General features: G+C 33.6%; 2 protein-coding genes across 2 annotated transcripts; one reads left to right on the forward strand and one right to left on the reverse strand.

Moving 5' to 3' along the window:
* Positions 1-784: 784 nt before the first annotated feature.
* On the reverse strand, positions 785-6866 carry LOC112012602 (nicotianamine aminotransferase 1). The gene is given in 6 exon segments (XM_065773677.1): positions 785-943; positions 1790-1849; positions 2031-2050; positions 2053-2248; positions 2733-3072; positions 6470-6866. Coding segments are annotated over 6 exon segments (1041 nt in total). The 5' UTR covers positions 6736-6866.
* Positions 6867-7992: 1126 nt separating this feature from the next.
* LOC112039583 (protein NRT1/ PTR FAMILY 4.5) lies at positions 7993-13454 on the forward strand. Its single transcript, XM_065773678.1, is given in 7 exon segments — positions 7993-8064; positions 8939-9029; positions 9790-10007; positions 11631-11833; positions 11835-12072; positions 12326-12453; positions 12617-13454. Coding segments are annotated over 7 exon segments (1788 nt in total).
* The last annotated feature ends 3303 nt before the right edge of the window (positions 13455-16757 follow it).

Below are 16757 nucleotides of genomic sequence, written 5' to 3' on the forward strand. Positions count from 1 at the left end.
CAACAATGGTTGGACTCTTGCCTGCAAGGAGGTAAATACTACACATAATGTACAATGAAAGGTTTATATTCACTATTTATGCAAAGTTTACCTGACATATTTGTTTAGTTTACAACGTAAAAGAGTACGACTGAACACTGAACACTGAACAGTAAATGTAAAAACATAACTTTCCTTCGTATTTTCCCTCATTGTGGTTTAGTTCATTTCATTTCTTTTTAGTTTTTGCATTAGAAACTAAGAGATAGTTGGAGTTGGGAGATTTAAAACCTTAATGTATCTGTTAGAATTTAGAAACACCAAAAAATATGAGTTGAGCTATGATGCTTTTGGCTTTTTTCAGTTATGCATTGCCAATTTTGCTGTCTAGAAACTGGTAAGGACAAGAACATGAAAAACGAGCGGTTTGTACTTTTAACTTTTAAATCTTTGACTTTGCGAATCTCGATAGTCTATCATGGATAGATTGAGATTAATGCCAATACCAAGCGAGCTTTGAGATTCAAAGATAATTAAAAAATTAACTTTGATTCTCAGTCGTCATAAAAAATAAATAAATAAACAACTTTGATTCTCAGCCATCCGGCGAGCTTTGAGATTCAAAGATAATTAAAAAATTAACTTTGATTCTCAGTCATCATAAAAAATAAATAAATAAACAATTTTGATTCTCAGCCATCCGATCAAAAAAGATTAAAAAAAATTAAAAATTAAAAGTTAAACTTTTTACTTTGAATTTCAAACTATGGATATATGACTTTTTAACTTGAATCACAGCCCTTGATTAGTGTTGTACCCCGTGCAATACTCTAAATATTGCAGTGAATCTCAATCCCAGTCTCAATGGTGCAAAAGTGTGATGCACAACGAAAAAGATCACATCAAGATTATTCGAATCCAATATTTCTTCACCTGTTTTTTCAAGGATATGAGGAACTGCACCCTGATACACAAGCAACATTATTATATTTTCAAGAGAAGGAACAGGGGAAAAAAGGGACGATTATAGCATTCCAGTATTCATATGTCAAAATATTGAATTAAAGTATCAATAACAAAGAGAAAGGAACAGTAATATGTGCATATTTAGATGAACATAAGCAACATACTAAAAAATGAAAAAAGAAGCAAGATGTCATTCTACTAGGAGTCAAATTAATTAAAGTAGTATTGTTAAAATAATATGTGCTAAAATTTGAAATCTGCAAAAGTGATATCATGTAAATGGATGAATGAATAACGGTCTTAAAATTTGATTATACACCAAGAAATTGGTCACCAATATCTTTAGGGATACCAGAGGGGTCTTATGTTAGTATTTTTAGGGATTTGGAAGTACAAGCCACTAGAACCAGATTTTTGAAATATCTCCTTTAGGTCTAATGAGATTTTAGGGTGACTAATTTACAACCAAGCAAAGTTTCACATCCCACAAGGAGCTGGTAGTTATCAGAATAAATTCTTGGAAGTGTGCACCTAGCTGTAGGATTCCCATCCTGAAGAGCTGTTAAGCCTAAACCACTAAGGGCATGACAAAGTCAATGTAGGGTTTAGAGATGATGCCTTTTCTTGTCATTTCTCTAGTCTTCTATTCCAGGAATCAGGAAACTCTTCTATTGTCTTTCAGGTGAATTTGCTCCAGCAAGAATTCAGGATAAAAATACACATTAACTTCTGAAATTGCTTGAAAGAGGAAAAACTATAACATTCTTTCACTTTGATTTTTTTTTTTTTTTTAAGGAAAAAAAAAACAAAAACAGAAAGAAAAAAAAGAAGCTATTTTACAAACCTGAATGAACGTTGGTGGATGAGATATCAGATTGAGAAGACTGATAATGCAATCTACAACCTGAGAGGAAAGGAAAAGGATTTGAGACTATTACACATGTCATGTTATTATTCATTCAAAATGTAATATGATGCAGAACAATTATTATAATTCTATTGAGTCTACGGATGCAGAAGCTTAATTCAGAATACACACGTGAACGTGCGCATGCACGCGTGCACACACACAAGAGGGATATGACCTTGGTTTTTCGAAGGATGCATTAGGATCGCTAGTCACAAGCCATCCTAATCGCCAACCTGGTACAAGCCATCTCTTTGATATGGACCCTAGTGTGAGAATAGGCACTATTGATCCAAATACTCCCATTGGTACAAATGGATTAGTTCCAAAAGTGAGATGGTGATAAACTTCATCCGCAACCACCAGAATGCCCAGCTTTCTTGCTGTCTCTGCAATCTAAAATTCAAAAAATCAACCACCACTAACATAACACCCTAATTTCAAAACAAAAAAAAAAGGTTTTGCTTATGAAAACTCACGCTTATTGCAGAAATGATTCTAAACCATTAAATCTACCATTGTGTTACATGTAAGTAACAAGATCATATGAGAATCTAGTAAAATAAACTAAAATTTAATTGTTGTTTCGCCACTAAAAGCTTTAAATAATTCTTATTATGAACTTATAGACATTTTGATATTCGCAAAACAAATTTGACTCTACTTCCAAATAGACATTTGCTCAAATGATAAAGAAATTAGGTAAGGAGGTAAATTTTTAATGCTATTTTTTGAGTCGATTGCAGTTGATATATTAAAGATCAAGATTTTACTCTTCCCTGAGAACACCTTGGCTAAGGAGGTAAAGTTGTGGATTAGGATTGGAGTTGAAGTCAATACTTAATGTTGCCTAGTTAAGTACATTAATGGTTTAACCTACCTTCTTTAAATGTTGGTGTGTATAGACACTTCCACAAGGATTGCCAGGGTTTATGATAACCATCGCAACAGTATTCTCATCAGCAAGAGCTTCTACGCTTTCAATGTCAACCTCCCAATCCTTTTCTGGAATCAGATCAAAATAACGGACTTCAAGATTGTTAGATGAGGCATGAGCACCATAGGATGGGAAGCATGGCCTTGGAAGCAGAATGTTGGCACCTAGGCAGGTAAGGACTCTTATTGTAACTTCAATTGCTTGGGCGCATCCCATTGTGAGAAAAACATCGTCTGGCGTCAACGTGTATGGAAGATCATGAGACAGATAATCTGCTATAGCTCTGTTACAATTAGAGCATTAAATAAAATTACAGAACTTGATAGAACATAACATGTATGGACGATCATGAGATAGGTAATACACAAAACACACATTCTGTTTATGTTTTTTTTTTTTTTTTTTCATACACAAAACATGCATTAAACAAACATTCATACGACAGTATGAAAATGTACAGTATTTTTTAAAAATATTGGAAATAAAGTTAATCATCTTGACGATGATGGTACGAAAGCTAGCCTTCGACTTTTGTCTAAATACCATGTATACACTGCAATAGGGAACTTTTATGAATGGTGATTGGATACATGGATCGAGATATGGAATAATTCACAAAATTTTAAAGTGAAATTAGTTTTGGATATATCTTCCAATTGCACTGGTGACTAGACCAATCTTTTTAGGCTTCCTCCGTGGGTTGATAAATTGGCCAGAATGTTTTCTCAAAAACACAAATCTGCAAGTGGTTATTCGTCTCTTCACCTAGTATTATTTTATAATAAGGAGAACAAGAACAGAAGGAAGTGTATGAGGAAATTATTTTCTTTATTAGAAGTAATTAAAAATCTTTCTGTGGTTATATATTTTTCATACGAATAAGCCAACATATTTGGAATTGATAATAGGGCAGCACCATTCCTGTACACTGCAGAATCAATTCAGATATATAAATGGGATGAGGAATGGCTAAACTTGGACGCATTAAATATTTCTTGAATCTGTCCTCGACGAAACAATTACAATAAAAAAAAAAAAAAAAAAATATATATATATATATATATATATATATATATATATATAAAATGATTTACTGGTGGCATATGGTTTTTTTTGGGGGGCCACATATTATATACATTCCAACTTTCTAGCAAAACTGGAAAACATCATCAAAAGTTAGAGCACTATGTTACACTATTTTTCTATGGGTTCCTTGTTTTGGATTATGTCTCCAGAACGGAATTAATAACTTTGTTAAATTCATCAAAAAAAAAAAAAAAAAACTTAGTTAAAAATTAAAAGAGGCACGTTTATTCCAAACAAAAAATGCATATGTACACAACAAATTAATTTCACAACTTATTAAGATATATAGAAGATTATGATTAGTGCAACATCATTTTCACTAAGACTAATAATCTAGGAAGCACAGGTGCGTTTCGGGATTCGGGTGCGGGTGCGGGGGCGGGTGTGGGACTCGGCAATTTTTGAAAAAGGTGGGTGCGGGTGCGGCGGGACTCGGCGATTAAAAAATTATTAAAAATATTTTTATTTATATTTTTAATATATTGCTAAGTATACTTTTTCACATTATATAAACATATACCAAATTTAAGAGCAATAGTAGATAATAATTAAAACATGATGTTCATAAATTAAATACAACTCACAAGATTGAAACTAAAACATTTCATAATGTTCAGAAATTAGAATACAACTTACAAATTTTTGATACTTGAATTATTGACAGAGGTATTAAAATAGGTAGAACTTCCTAAAAAAAGAAAAAAAGAAAAGAAAAAAGAAGCTTAGTGGCTGTGGGTCACGTGTTTGGTCAGAGAGCACAAGAACTTCCATAAATAAAAAAAAAAAAAAAGCCTTAATGGCTGTGGCTCACGTGTTTGGTCAGAGAGCACAAAAACCAAAAGCACAAAAACCAAAATAAAGCTTTACCTTCTGTACAGAAAGTAAAGCCTTTTAAGTGAAAGGCATTTAACAAACTTATCAAAAAATAAAAAACGGAACCGTTGGGCTCTGGCGAAAAGAACGAAAGAAGAAGACGAAGAAGCAATGAAGAAGAAGAAGAAGAGAAGAAGAAGAAGAAGAAGAAGAAGAAGAAGAAGAAAGGGTTTAAGGCCGGTGCGTTTTGCACTTTTTTTTTTTCTTTTTTTTTTTAAATTTCGGCCTGAACCGGCCATATCACCCGAATCGGCCCGAGTCGGCCCGATTTGAGCCGCGTCGGCGCAAGTCGGCTTCGCCACGTGGCAGGACGTGGCCCGACGCGGCACGGACACGCGGTCAGCGGTGTCCAACGCGTGTCGCCGCGTCGGGCCGCGTCCGACGCGGGTGCGGCGCCTCTGGTGCCGCACCCGTGCTTTCCAGCTAATAATCACTTTTATTGCACACCAATCACAACATACTATTTTAATATTAGTTTTTGTGAAGCCTAATTGTGTTTGATCCGGATTATGACCCGACTCAAAATAATATTGCTACAGTTTTTAATGAGAGATTTTCTGAAGTTTGTTTTGGAGATTAGGGTTTTGTGTGTTGTTTTTGAGAGAGGAAACTGTATTGCTGCGTCTTGTATTTTTTTTTTTTTAGAATAGTGATATTCTTATAACTCCGTAAATGTAGGCAAATTGCTGAACTACGTAAATATTATCTTGTGTGATTGTTTTCTTTGGCACATATTTTTTTCTTCTAATTTTTGCTTTTCAAATATCTGGGAATTTCATATGTATTCCATTCATTTAATTCTTAAGAATTGTGAAAAATATTGTAAAATTTATCATGTTGTTTTATTTATATTGGATTCGAATAATCTTGATGTGATCTTTTTCGTTGTGCATCACACTTTTGCACCATTGAGACTGGGATTGAGATTCACTGCAATATTTAGAGTATTGCACGGGGTACAACACTAATCAAGGGCTGTGATTCAAGTTAAAAAGTCATATATCCATAGTTTGAAATTCAAAGTAAAAAGTTTAACTTTTAATTTTTAATTTTTTTTAATCTTTTTTGATCGGATGGCTGAGAATCAAAATTGTTTATTTATTTATTTTTTATGATGACTGAGAATCAAAGTTAATTTTTTAATTATCTTTGAATCTCAAAGCTCGCCGGATGGCTGAGAATCAAAGTTGTTTATTTATTTATTTTTTATGACGACTGAGAATCAAAGTTAATTTTTTAATTATCTTTGAATCTCAAAGCTCGCTTGGTATTGGCATTAATCTCAATCTATCCATGATAGACTATCGAGATTCGCAAAGTCAAAGATTTAAAAGTTAAAAGTACAAACCGCTCGTTTTTCATGTTCTTGTCCTTACCAGTTTCTAGACAGCAAAATTGGCAATGCATAACTGAAAAAAGCCAAAAGCATCATAGCTCAACTCATATTTTTTGGTGTTTCTAAATTCTAACAGATACATTAAGGTTTTAAATCTCCCAACTCCAACTATCTCTTAGTTTCTAATGCAAAAACTAAAAAGAAATGAAATGAACTAAACCACAATGAGGGAAAATACGAAGGAAAGTTATGTTTTTACATTTACTGTTCAGTGTTCAGTGTTCAGTCGTACTCTTTTACGTTGTAAACTAAACAAATATGTCAGGTAAACTTTGCATAAATAGTGAATATAAACCTTTCATTGTACATTATGTGTAGTATTTACCTCCTTGCAGGCAAGAGTCCAACCATTGTTGGTGGATAAGAATTAAACTTAGCAGAGCGGACAGCATCAACAATGGCATCTTCAGCTAAGACTGCGGTCCGAAAGCATGGAAAAGGCGAGGGATCGCCGTGGCCTAGGGGCACAGTTGGCCTGCTGGGATCATCTTTATCAAGATTTTCCATTATCTTCTTCAGAACGCCTCCAACCGTGGTTCCCGACGGTGCGATCATCAGCTTTCTATTCGCCCCAAAATTCCATCTTTCCATTTCTATCAGTGGCTAATTCTCTCTCTCTCTCTCTCTCTCTCTCTCTCTCTCTTATTTGATATGAACATCAGCTTTTGAAGCTCTCTCTTTCGTCTCTCTCACTCTCACGTGCACGCACAAGCCAAAAATCAGTAATTAAGGTGGCGGTTTAACCCATGCAATATATAAAAGCACGAGATTCTGTTTATAATTTTTTTTAAAATATTATTTACTCGGTTATATAACGTAACATCCAACGTATATTATAAATTATACAGTATTATATGATATACAAATTTATTTAAAAACAGCAATCAATGAAGTTAGCACTTGAGACTAAGTGCTAAGTCTAAGACCTTTATTAAATAAGATGATTGATCCAACTCAAGTAGCTTTTATTTCAGATAGAAATATTGCTGAAAATATAATTCTTGCGCAAGAAATTGTTCACAGTTTCAGAACTAAAAGAAAGAAACAAGGTTGCATTGGTTTGAAACTTGATTTTCAAAAAGTATACGATAGAATGAAGTAGAGTTTCTCGTTGACTACACTTAAGGCCTTTAGGTTTTGTGAGAGATTTATCGCCTTAATTCAGCAATATCCANTGTGTGTGTGTGTCATTTTTATCCACTTTAAATTTTATTTATTTTATAAGGAAAGTAAAACAATATATATATATATATATATGATAAGTTGTGGTTGGTGTAACAGAAATAATTTACATATAATTGGTTGGCATGGGTCTAATACGGAAAATTATTGTGTACTCCCGGAGTACCATAAATACGTACTTCTCTTTCTCGCATGAATGGTAGGTCCCACCATGAATTTAATTAGTGGGACTCACCATTCTTGCGAAAGGGGAGAATACGCATTTATGGTACTCCAAGAGTATACAATAATTTCCCACCTAATAATTTGCTAATCAAGCATAGAATTTTTATTTTCTAAAATAATACCCTTCGAGGAACACAAGCATATTCTTTTTGTAATACATATTCTATGTCTTGTTGTGTTACACTTTATACTTCATCAACCAATTATAGGATGTTATGTGTGTGTGTGTGTGTGTGTGTGTGTGTGTCATTTTTATCCACTTTAAATTTTATTTATTTTATAAGGAAAGTGAAACAGTATATATATATATTTATATATATGATAAGTTGTGGTCGGTGTAACAAAAATAATTAACATATAATTGGTTGGCATGGGTCTAATAAGGAAAATTATTGTATACTCCCGGAGTATCATAAATGCATACTCCTCCCTCTCACATAAATGGTGGATTCCACCATGAATTTAATTAGTGGGATCCACCATTCTTGTGAGAGGGAGGAGTACACATTTATGGTACTTCGAGAGTACACAATAATTTCCCGCCTAATAATATGCTAATCAAACATATAATTTTTATTTTCTAAAATAATACCAAAAAGCATTCGAGGAACACAAGCATATTCTTTTTGTAATATATATTCTATGTCTTGTTGTGTTACACTTTATACTTCATCAACCAATTATAGGATGTTATGTGTGTGTGTGCGCGCGCGTGCGCGCGTGTGTCATTTTTATCCACTTTAAATTTTATTTATTTTATAAGGAAAGTGAAACAATATATATATATATATATATAAATATGATAAGTCATGGTTGGTGTAACAAAAATAATTAACATATAATTGGTTGGCATGGGTCTAATAAGGAAAATTATTGTGTATTCCCGGAATTCCATAAATGCATACTCCTCTCTCTCACATGAATGTTGAGTCCTACTATGAATTTAATTAGTGAGACTCCACCATTCTTGTGAGAAGGGAGAGTATGCATTTATGGTATTTCGGAAGTACACAATAATTTCCTGTCTTGACAGCGCTCCTAGATTCTCTCTTCCAACTTCCAAGTTGGCGATTTGCGGCACAAGAGATACACCGAAAGAAGAAAAGGGGCATTGAGATTTGAGCTTACTAAGAATTATTTGCCAATGCAAAAGCCAAACACAGGCCCCTGCTGGCCAATTACATTATTTGCACTCTTATAAATACAAAGCTCAATTGATCCATCCATCTAACTATTTGTTCTCGTCAAGAACCTTGCAATTAGTTATGGTACTTTGCTCCTCTATTCAATTCATTTTCATGTGTCTCTCACACGTTTGGGTTACACGTTATATAATTTTCATGCTTTAACATTATCTATTGTCTTAATTTCTTTTTCGTTCGAGAAGCCTGAGCTTGTTGAAGGAAAGGTTGATTGGAAGGGAAGAACAGCTGTGAAGGGCAAACATGGAGGAGCCAGAACTGCGTTGCTTGTACTAGGTACATAAAAACTCTACTTAATTTGTTTAGAAATATAGCATAATGATCGTATTGTCAATGTGAAGTCTGAAATAGTTTCGTTAGCGCAATATAATTGCAATCTCTTTTTTGTTAGTCTTGTAAAAAGAACATCTTGTTACAAATTCTCAAAATTTGCCTAGTATTTATCAAAATTTTCTCTAGAGAGAATGATTGAACTAGAATGAGTTTGGTAATGCTTTAATTAAGGGGAGCAATCCAATTATCAAAACAATATGATGCATATGAAACCAACAATAATAGAATCAAAGAAACTAATTTCCATGATTTTAGAAAATTAAATAATATATATCCTTTGTTGGAACAATCATCTCTCATTTTATAGATAATAAGATAATTTATTTTATTTTATTTATATATACAACAAAGAGGTAGTTTTATATATAAATTTTTCAACCACTTCTCTTAGCCTGATTTTAAATATCGAATTTATACGCACGACATAATTATTATACTTAGTTACCTACATGATATGTATATTTGCACTATCATTGACATGTAGATTTTACAAAACATGATATATATTGGACGAGTTCAACATGACTCTCGAGACAAGACACCTTCATGAGAGAATGTTCTTAATGCACAATTAAACACAAATTAATCACTCTTCATAATTTTCGTCTTGTGAAAGTACAATTGGTCCCTTTCATCCAAAGTCTTTTCTAAAATTAGTCTCCATGATACTTTGCTAAATTAACGCTTGTGTCCCCTGTGGCAGCTCCTTTTGGTTTTGAGAACATGGCAACTTTAGCTCTGGCTGTGAACTTGACGACATACTTCAATCTGGTGATGCACTTGGAATTAGCCGATGCAGCTAATGAGCTAACCAACTTCTTGGGCGCTAGTTACATCCTGTCTATCTTGGTAGCTATTCTTGCAGACACTTACATCGGCAGATATAAAGCTGTTCTCATTGGAGGATGCCTCGAGTTAGTGGTATGCTTGCAAATCCTCCATCCAACCTCATCATCAAATGATATAGTGATATTAATAACAATCTTTGATAATTAAAAATTTTAGGTATCTTAATTAAAAGTTTAGCTATAATTAAGAGTGATTAGTAACATACCTTGCTCTCCTTTATAAGGATAATCAAGATTTAAATTCTCCATTCTCATTGTTGTAATTATCGAGTTTGTTAAGCTGTAACTTCCTTGTATTTAGTGATGGTTTATTCCATACTAATTTGATTGTATTTTCATGTTTAATATCTTGTATTCATGGGCTTTGTTTTGTATTTGGATTGGGCTTTCGTGTTAAAAAAAAAAATGTTACTAAAAAGCTATTGAGAAACAATTCATGGATCCCTAGGAATATCACACTCTTGAATTGGTTTACAAATTTGTAAATGAATACCGTGAAATTTGTAAAACAGTCCACTAATTTCATACTCTTGAAATGATATATATATATATATATATGAATTAAGAAATTTGTAAAATGGTCACTTTGCTATTCCATCCCTTCCCCCACATTTATATATCCTTCCATCTCTCACGAATTTTACCCTAAGCACTCACTTCAGAGTTGAGAGAATTGGACCTATCCTTGTGAGAGCCAAACACCATTAGTTCTCTACACTTTTCCCACTCACTATTGACAATCCTTTGAGAGATCAGATTCTTCACACCCATCATTACCCAAGTTTTGTGAGTGTTGTTTGGACCTTTGGGAACCATTGGAGCTGGCCAAATGCCTTGGAGGCTTGAAGGTGCAACCAAACTTGGTTGCGGGATCCGAGAGCTAAGTTAGAGAAAGGACTCAGCATAGTTAGTTGTGAGAAGAAGCTTAGAGGGCTCAAATACAAGGGTAACTTTAAGCTTGGAGGGATTTTTATAAATCTTATAACACGCAACTATATATACTTAGTGGATCGGTTCAGTAGTGGAGCTGCAGAGAGATATTTTTACCGAGTACTCTGGTTCTCCTCTTCGATAACATATCTAATGTTATCTTGGGTTTGTTTCTCTTTACTTTCTACCCTTTATCTTTATTGATTCGCTTAATATGCCTATTCATGCAATTGTTAGTATCCATGTTTAGTTCAATCAATTAATTGCGTACAATAGGTCTTAATTGATAAATTAATTGTAATTAACTTAGCCATAATTAATTCAGCCATAGTTAATTAGGTAATTTTCTATATAAAAACAAATCCAAACCTTAACTAATTAGGGAAAAAAAGAGTAAATATAATCATTTAATAAAGGGTCTATGTTTTTTTGGGGGGGAAAAAAAGAAGAAGAAAGAAAGAAAGGGTCTTGTTAACAAATGTCATACAAATACGGATTGGGGAATAATAAATTTTCTAATATGAATTGAAATGAACACTTTTTGAAAAGAAAAATACATCTGTGAATTAATACTTCATTAAATGGGTGCTAGTGATCCTATGGCTTTGTTCTCCAAAAATACAGTCATCCAAATGATTTTCAGTTTCTATTTTATGTTCAAGAAAACGAGACCATGATATGGACTATATATGGAGGACCTGTGATTTCAGTAGAGAAAATTAACTAATTTTATAGAATTTTTATATTTGTTGGAATGTTTCTCCAGGCACTAGTATTACTAGTAATACAAGCTCACTATCCCAAGCTTAAGCCCCCACCTTGCAATGTGTTTGACCCAACTTCTCACTGTGAGAAAATTGGTGGCATCAGTGCTGTCCTCCTCTATGTTGCTCTATATTTGCTTGCTGCTGGGTCTGCAGGAATGAAAGCTGTTTTACCATCACATGGTGCGGATCAATTTGATGAAAGGACCCAAAAGAAAAAAGCAGATGTCCAGCTTCTTCAACTGCCTTCTATTAGCAGCATGTATTGGTGGTGCTATCAGCTTAACACTAAATGTGTGGATCCAAGATCATAAAGGGTGGGACTGGGGCTTTGGGATCTCTTCCATTGCCATACTCTTTGCTATCATCGTCTTTGCCATAGGATTGCCAATGTACAGGATACAAGTTATTCAACGAACTAACGCCATCATTGAAATTATACAGGTTTGTGTACTTAGTTAAGCCTTAGCGATCAAAATCTTCCTACTTGTCATGAAATTATTTAGTACACTCAATATACCATACACTCCTCTAGTATAATAATTAATGAGCCTTATGTTAGGGTTACATACATGGGACTTACCCTTATGTAGAGAAAAATGTAGTACACTAGGTGTATAGAATAATTTCTATGGATACTTCCAACTAAGTCATGGTCTAATCTAAAAAGGTTTGTTTACTTGCTGCATTTTTTTAGGTGTATGTTGCAGCCATTCGTAACAGAAATCTTGACCTTCCAGAGGACCTCACAAAGCTCTATGAGATTGATCATGACCATGAAGCTGCTATGGAAACAGAATTTTTACCTCACAGAGACATTTTCAGGTTCTATCCCAATATTGACAAAAATTATGCCTTTTTTCTTTTTCCCCTTTTACTTGATATGTAAAATTTACACAATATATGTATAAAATTTATATTCATATCCAGCCTCCTATATTTTAACACCTTTGCCTTAAGATTCCATGCTAAAATTAATCATATGCAGATTTTTAGACAAAGCAGCCATCCAACATGGTAATCTAGAAGAGGCTCCAAATCCATGGAAACTATGCAGGGTCACTCAAGTGGAAAATGCCAAAATAATACTAGGCGTGCTTCCAATATTTTGTTGCACAATTATCATGACCCTTTGTGTGGCTCAGCTCCAAACCTTCTCAGTCCAACAAGGTCTCACTATGGACACAAGTATCTCTAAATCTTTCCACATCCCACCTGCCTCACTCCCTATCATCCCAATCTTGTTTATTATCATTATAATCCCTGTCTATGATCGGATTTTCGTACCCTTAGCGCATAAAATCACTGGCATTCCCAATGGCATCACGCACTTACAACGAATAGGAGTTGGCCTTATTCTCTCATGCATCTCCATGACCGTGGCTGGCTTCATGGAAGTGAAGCGAAAGGGTGTAGCAAGAGACCATAATATGCTTGATGCAATCCCAGTCATACAGCCATTGCCTATTAGCACATTCTGGCTATCATTTCAGTACTTCATATTTGGAATTGCAGACTTGTTCACCTACGTGGGGCTTCTTGAATTTTTTTATTCAGAGGCACCAAATGGCCTTAAATCCATCTCAAGTTGTTTCCTTTGGAGCTCCATGGCACTTGGATATTTTTTCAGTACTATACTTATCAAAATAGTTAATGCTTCAACAAAGAAGAGCACAAGAAGTGGAGGTTGGTTGGCAGGGAATAATATTAATAGGAACCATTTGAACCTCTTCTACTGGTTGCTTTCTCTTTTGAGCTTGTTCAACTTCTTTATATATTTGTTTGTAGCTAAGAGGTACAGGTACAGGCCTACCAATCCTAAATGAGAAAGCCAAGCGGCATGAGGAAAAGAATACTTAGTCTTAAGTGGTGATATTAATATTATCAAAATGAATATGAAGATTTGGGGTTTTTATTCGATTTGTGTTTCTATGCCTGTAATTTTTTTTTCTTTTTTAATTTTATTGTTTGATGTGATTATATTACATATGAAGGGTTGGGGACATGTATGTCCTTCATTATAAAAATACTTTAAGCACATCTATATATACTTTAAAACTGAAATTTTAACCTTTATTTATTTTTTTTTTTTTTGTAAGTTCTCACAAATTTCTACATCAACAATATTTAAAAATAAATAAAAAACACTCTTTCTCACCCCAAAAAAAAAAAAAAAAAACCCGACTAGTTGCAAACTCAGTCGAGTGCTCCAAAAACAAAACACCCGATCAAACTCGAAAACGCACTCCCATCTCCTTTTTCATCTTCTTCACGCAGTCCCATCTCTCATCTCTTTCAAGCGCAGCCGAAGTTTCTCTTCTGCTTCTCAATTCTCTCTTCACTCTTCACCCTTGCAATCATGGTCAGATTTACTTGAACCCTGAATCTTCATTGCCTTCAATTCACCTGTAGGCTTCCACCTTTGTTTTACCTTGTGTCTTTTTTGTTTTGGTTTGTCTCAGATCCTAAATTCCTAATATGTAGAAAGGAATTTTTTGTTTTCAGTTGGGTTGTAGCTGTTGGCAGATAGTTTTTGAAATCACAATGAAGACCAATAAAGAAAACGACATGTAGTATAGATACAAAAATTGGCATATAAAGCTTTACAGAACCATGTTCAAAACCTTCAAAAGTACTCCACAGATCTCATTTCGCTCCTTTCTTCTAAAAAAAATTTTCTTTTTGGGTTTCTCTATTTTGTTTTATTTCTAAGTTAACAAACCTCTCTGCCATAAAATCTTCGAAAGCATTTCCCCCTATTTTTTACTCTATTTCTCTATTGGATTCATGTACTTTTACGTAGTTTCAAACTTAATATAACATTGTGTTCAATGGTTAGATTGTACCTTTTTATATATATTGGAATCATTTTCTAATTCTCAGTGTATTTATAATAAATGGGATTTTTGTGTAGATTTTTTGTATTTTGTATATTTGTTTGGTTAGTGAGAAAAACAGAAGTGAGCAAATGAAAATTGAATCTAAAGGTTGGATTTTTAAGTGTTCTGTTGCTTTAGTCTCTTAAGTCTTAACCAAAGAACCCACATCCAGGATTATTACTTTTATGGTTTCAAATTGCTATCCCTTAACTCTACGATTTTAAGGCAAATTGAAATAACAAGACCCTAACACTATTATTTTTTCTGTTGTCTTTTGTACTTAGCAGATACTTTTGGATTGGTGTTTGTATTCCAATTTTGTTAATAACATTATTATTTGAAGATTTTTCTAATACCTCAATAAACAATAAATCCAACAATCATAATTGTTTCCATTGCTAGATTCCAAGTCATGCTCCTTAAAATCACGACACATATGCCACATTTTTATATCATATAATTTCAGCAAAATAGTTCATAGCCGTAATTGCGGAAGGGAGATGATGACAGATAAGAATTGAAGGTTCATAGCAGTTGAAATATGGAATTTAGAATTTCAGCTATATGATTTGAGTATTGGATGGTACAGTGCATTTTTCGCTTACTTATCAAAAAGGATATAAGTGCAATTTCTGAAATTTAGAATAGCAGTTTGTTATCATTTTTCTTTACAAAATGAAGACAACAGGAAATTCGTTATAGATTTTTTAGTTTGTCATAGATATATGTAGGACTATCTGGGCTTTTGCCCTTAATTTTTTTTTTATTTAGCAATTTGCCCCTATTTGCAAACTATATAGGGGTGTGTCCCTGTTTCGATACTCGATAATCTTAAAATCGAGTTATACCCGATCAAACTTAAAAAAAAAAAATGCATGGAACTTGAATATCAAAAATCGAGTTCCATGAAAAAAAAAAATAGGGAGCTCTATAGTGGCGTTTTTATGCCCTATTGTGACGTTTTAAAGACCTATAGCGGCGTTTTCCTGCAAAATTTTTATAAGTGTGCTCAAGCCATACAGGTTCAAGGACTCTATAGTGGCGTTTTTAAGCCCTATGGTGACGTTTTAAAGCCCTATAGCAACGTTTTCATGCAAAAAAAATTTTGTAAGTGTGATTTTTCCTGCAAATTTTTTTACAAGTGTGATACCATTTAGGAAGCCCTATAGTGGCGTTTTTAATCCCTATAGTAACGTTTTAAAGCTCTATAGTGGCGTTTTCTGCAAAATTTTTTTATAAGTGTAATTACCCATCAGTGAGTTCTATAGTGGCGTTTTTAAGCCCTATAGTGACGTTTTGAAGTCCTATAATGACGTTTTAAATCCCTATAGTGGCGTTTTTGAACTCGATTTTCGTAAAATCGAGTTCCATGCTTTTTTTTTTTTTAATTTTTAAGTTTGATCGGGCATAACTCAATTTTCTATAGATCGAGTATTTCGTAGAAACTCAATTTTAAGATAATCGAGTATCGAAGCAGGGGCATATTCCTATATAGTTTGCAAACAGGGGAAATTGCTAAATAAAAAAAAAAAAAAAATTAAGGGCAAAAAGCCAGATAATCCGATATATGTATGCAGATGAGTTTGTTTGGTTTTATATTTTTGTCTAATTCATTTATCTCTGTGACTTTTCCTCCAAGATGGTTTTTCTTTTTTTGGTGAATTTTTTTGGCTTTACTTACAACAAGTGATGCTTGTATGCAATTTTGCTAATCAAATGGTTCAATAAATCCATATAGAGTATAGAAATTTTAAGTGGAATTTCATAGTGAGTTGTTTGATTATGTTTGAAATTGTAATTTTAAGATGTATTTGCTTGATTTTGATTGCCCGAATTTATTTGTTCAAAAGAATTTTCCACAATGATACTTTTTGGGGTTAGTTTTATTACTTTGACAGTTTCACTTAAACTAAGTGATATTTGAATGTTGGTGGAATTTCATAGTTAGAACTTAGAAGCTATATGGGCATGGCCATAAGAATATGTTTGTTCTACTCTCTACCCCCTACAACACTTCCATATATTACATTGGTTACGCATTTTTGGATTGAATTATGGATTGAGAAGAATTTTTTGTAAAAGGTCACCATCTTTGTACTCACCATTGGGCCCAATTACTAGAAAAAAATGCTTCTTATAGGACCTTTAATCCTGCCTTAACAATTGTAGCTGCTCTTGGGCATACCCATTTGTGCCACCATCAGATAGGAAAGAGGAAGCTGATGCAGCAAAAAGACTGGTGATTTTTGC

The sequence above is a fragment of the Quercus suber genome, unplaced genomic scaffold (assembly GCF_002906115.3).
Source record: "Quercus suber isolate HL8 unplaced genomic scaffold, Cork oak 2.0 scaffold_78, whole genome shotgun sequence".
Taxonomy (NCBI): Eukaryota; Viridiplantae; Streptophyta; class Magnoliopsida; order Fagales; family Fagaceae; genus Quercus; species Quercus suber.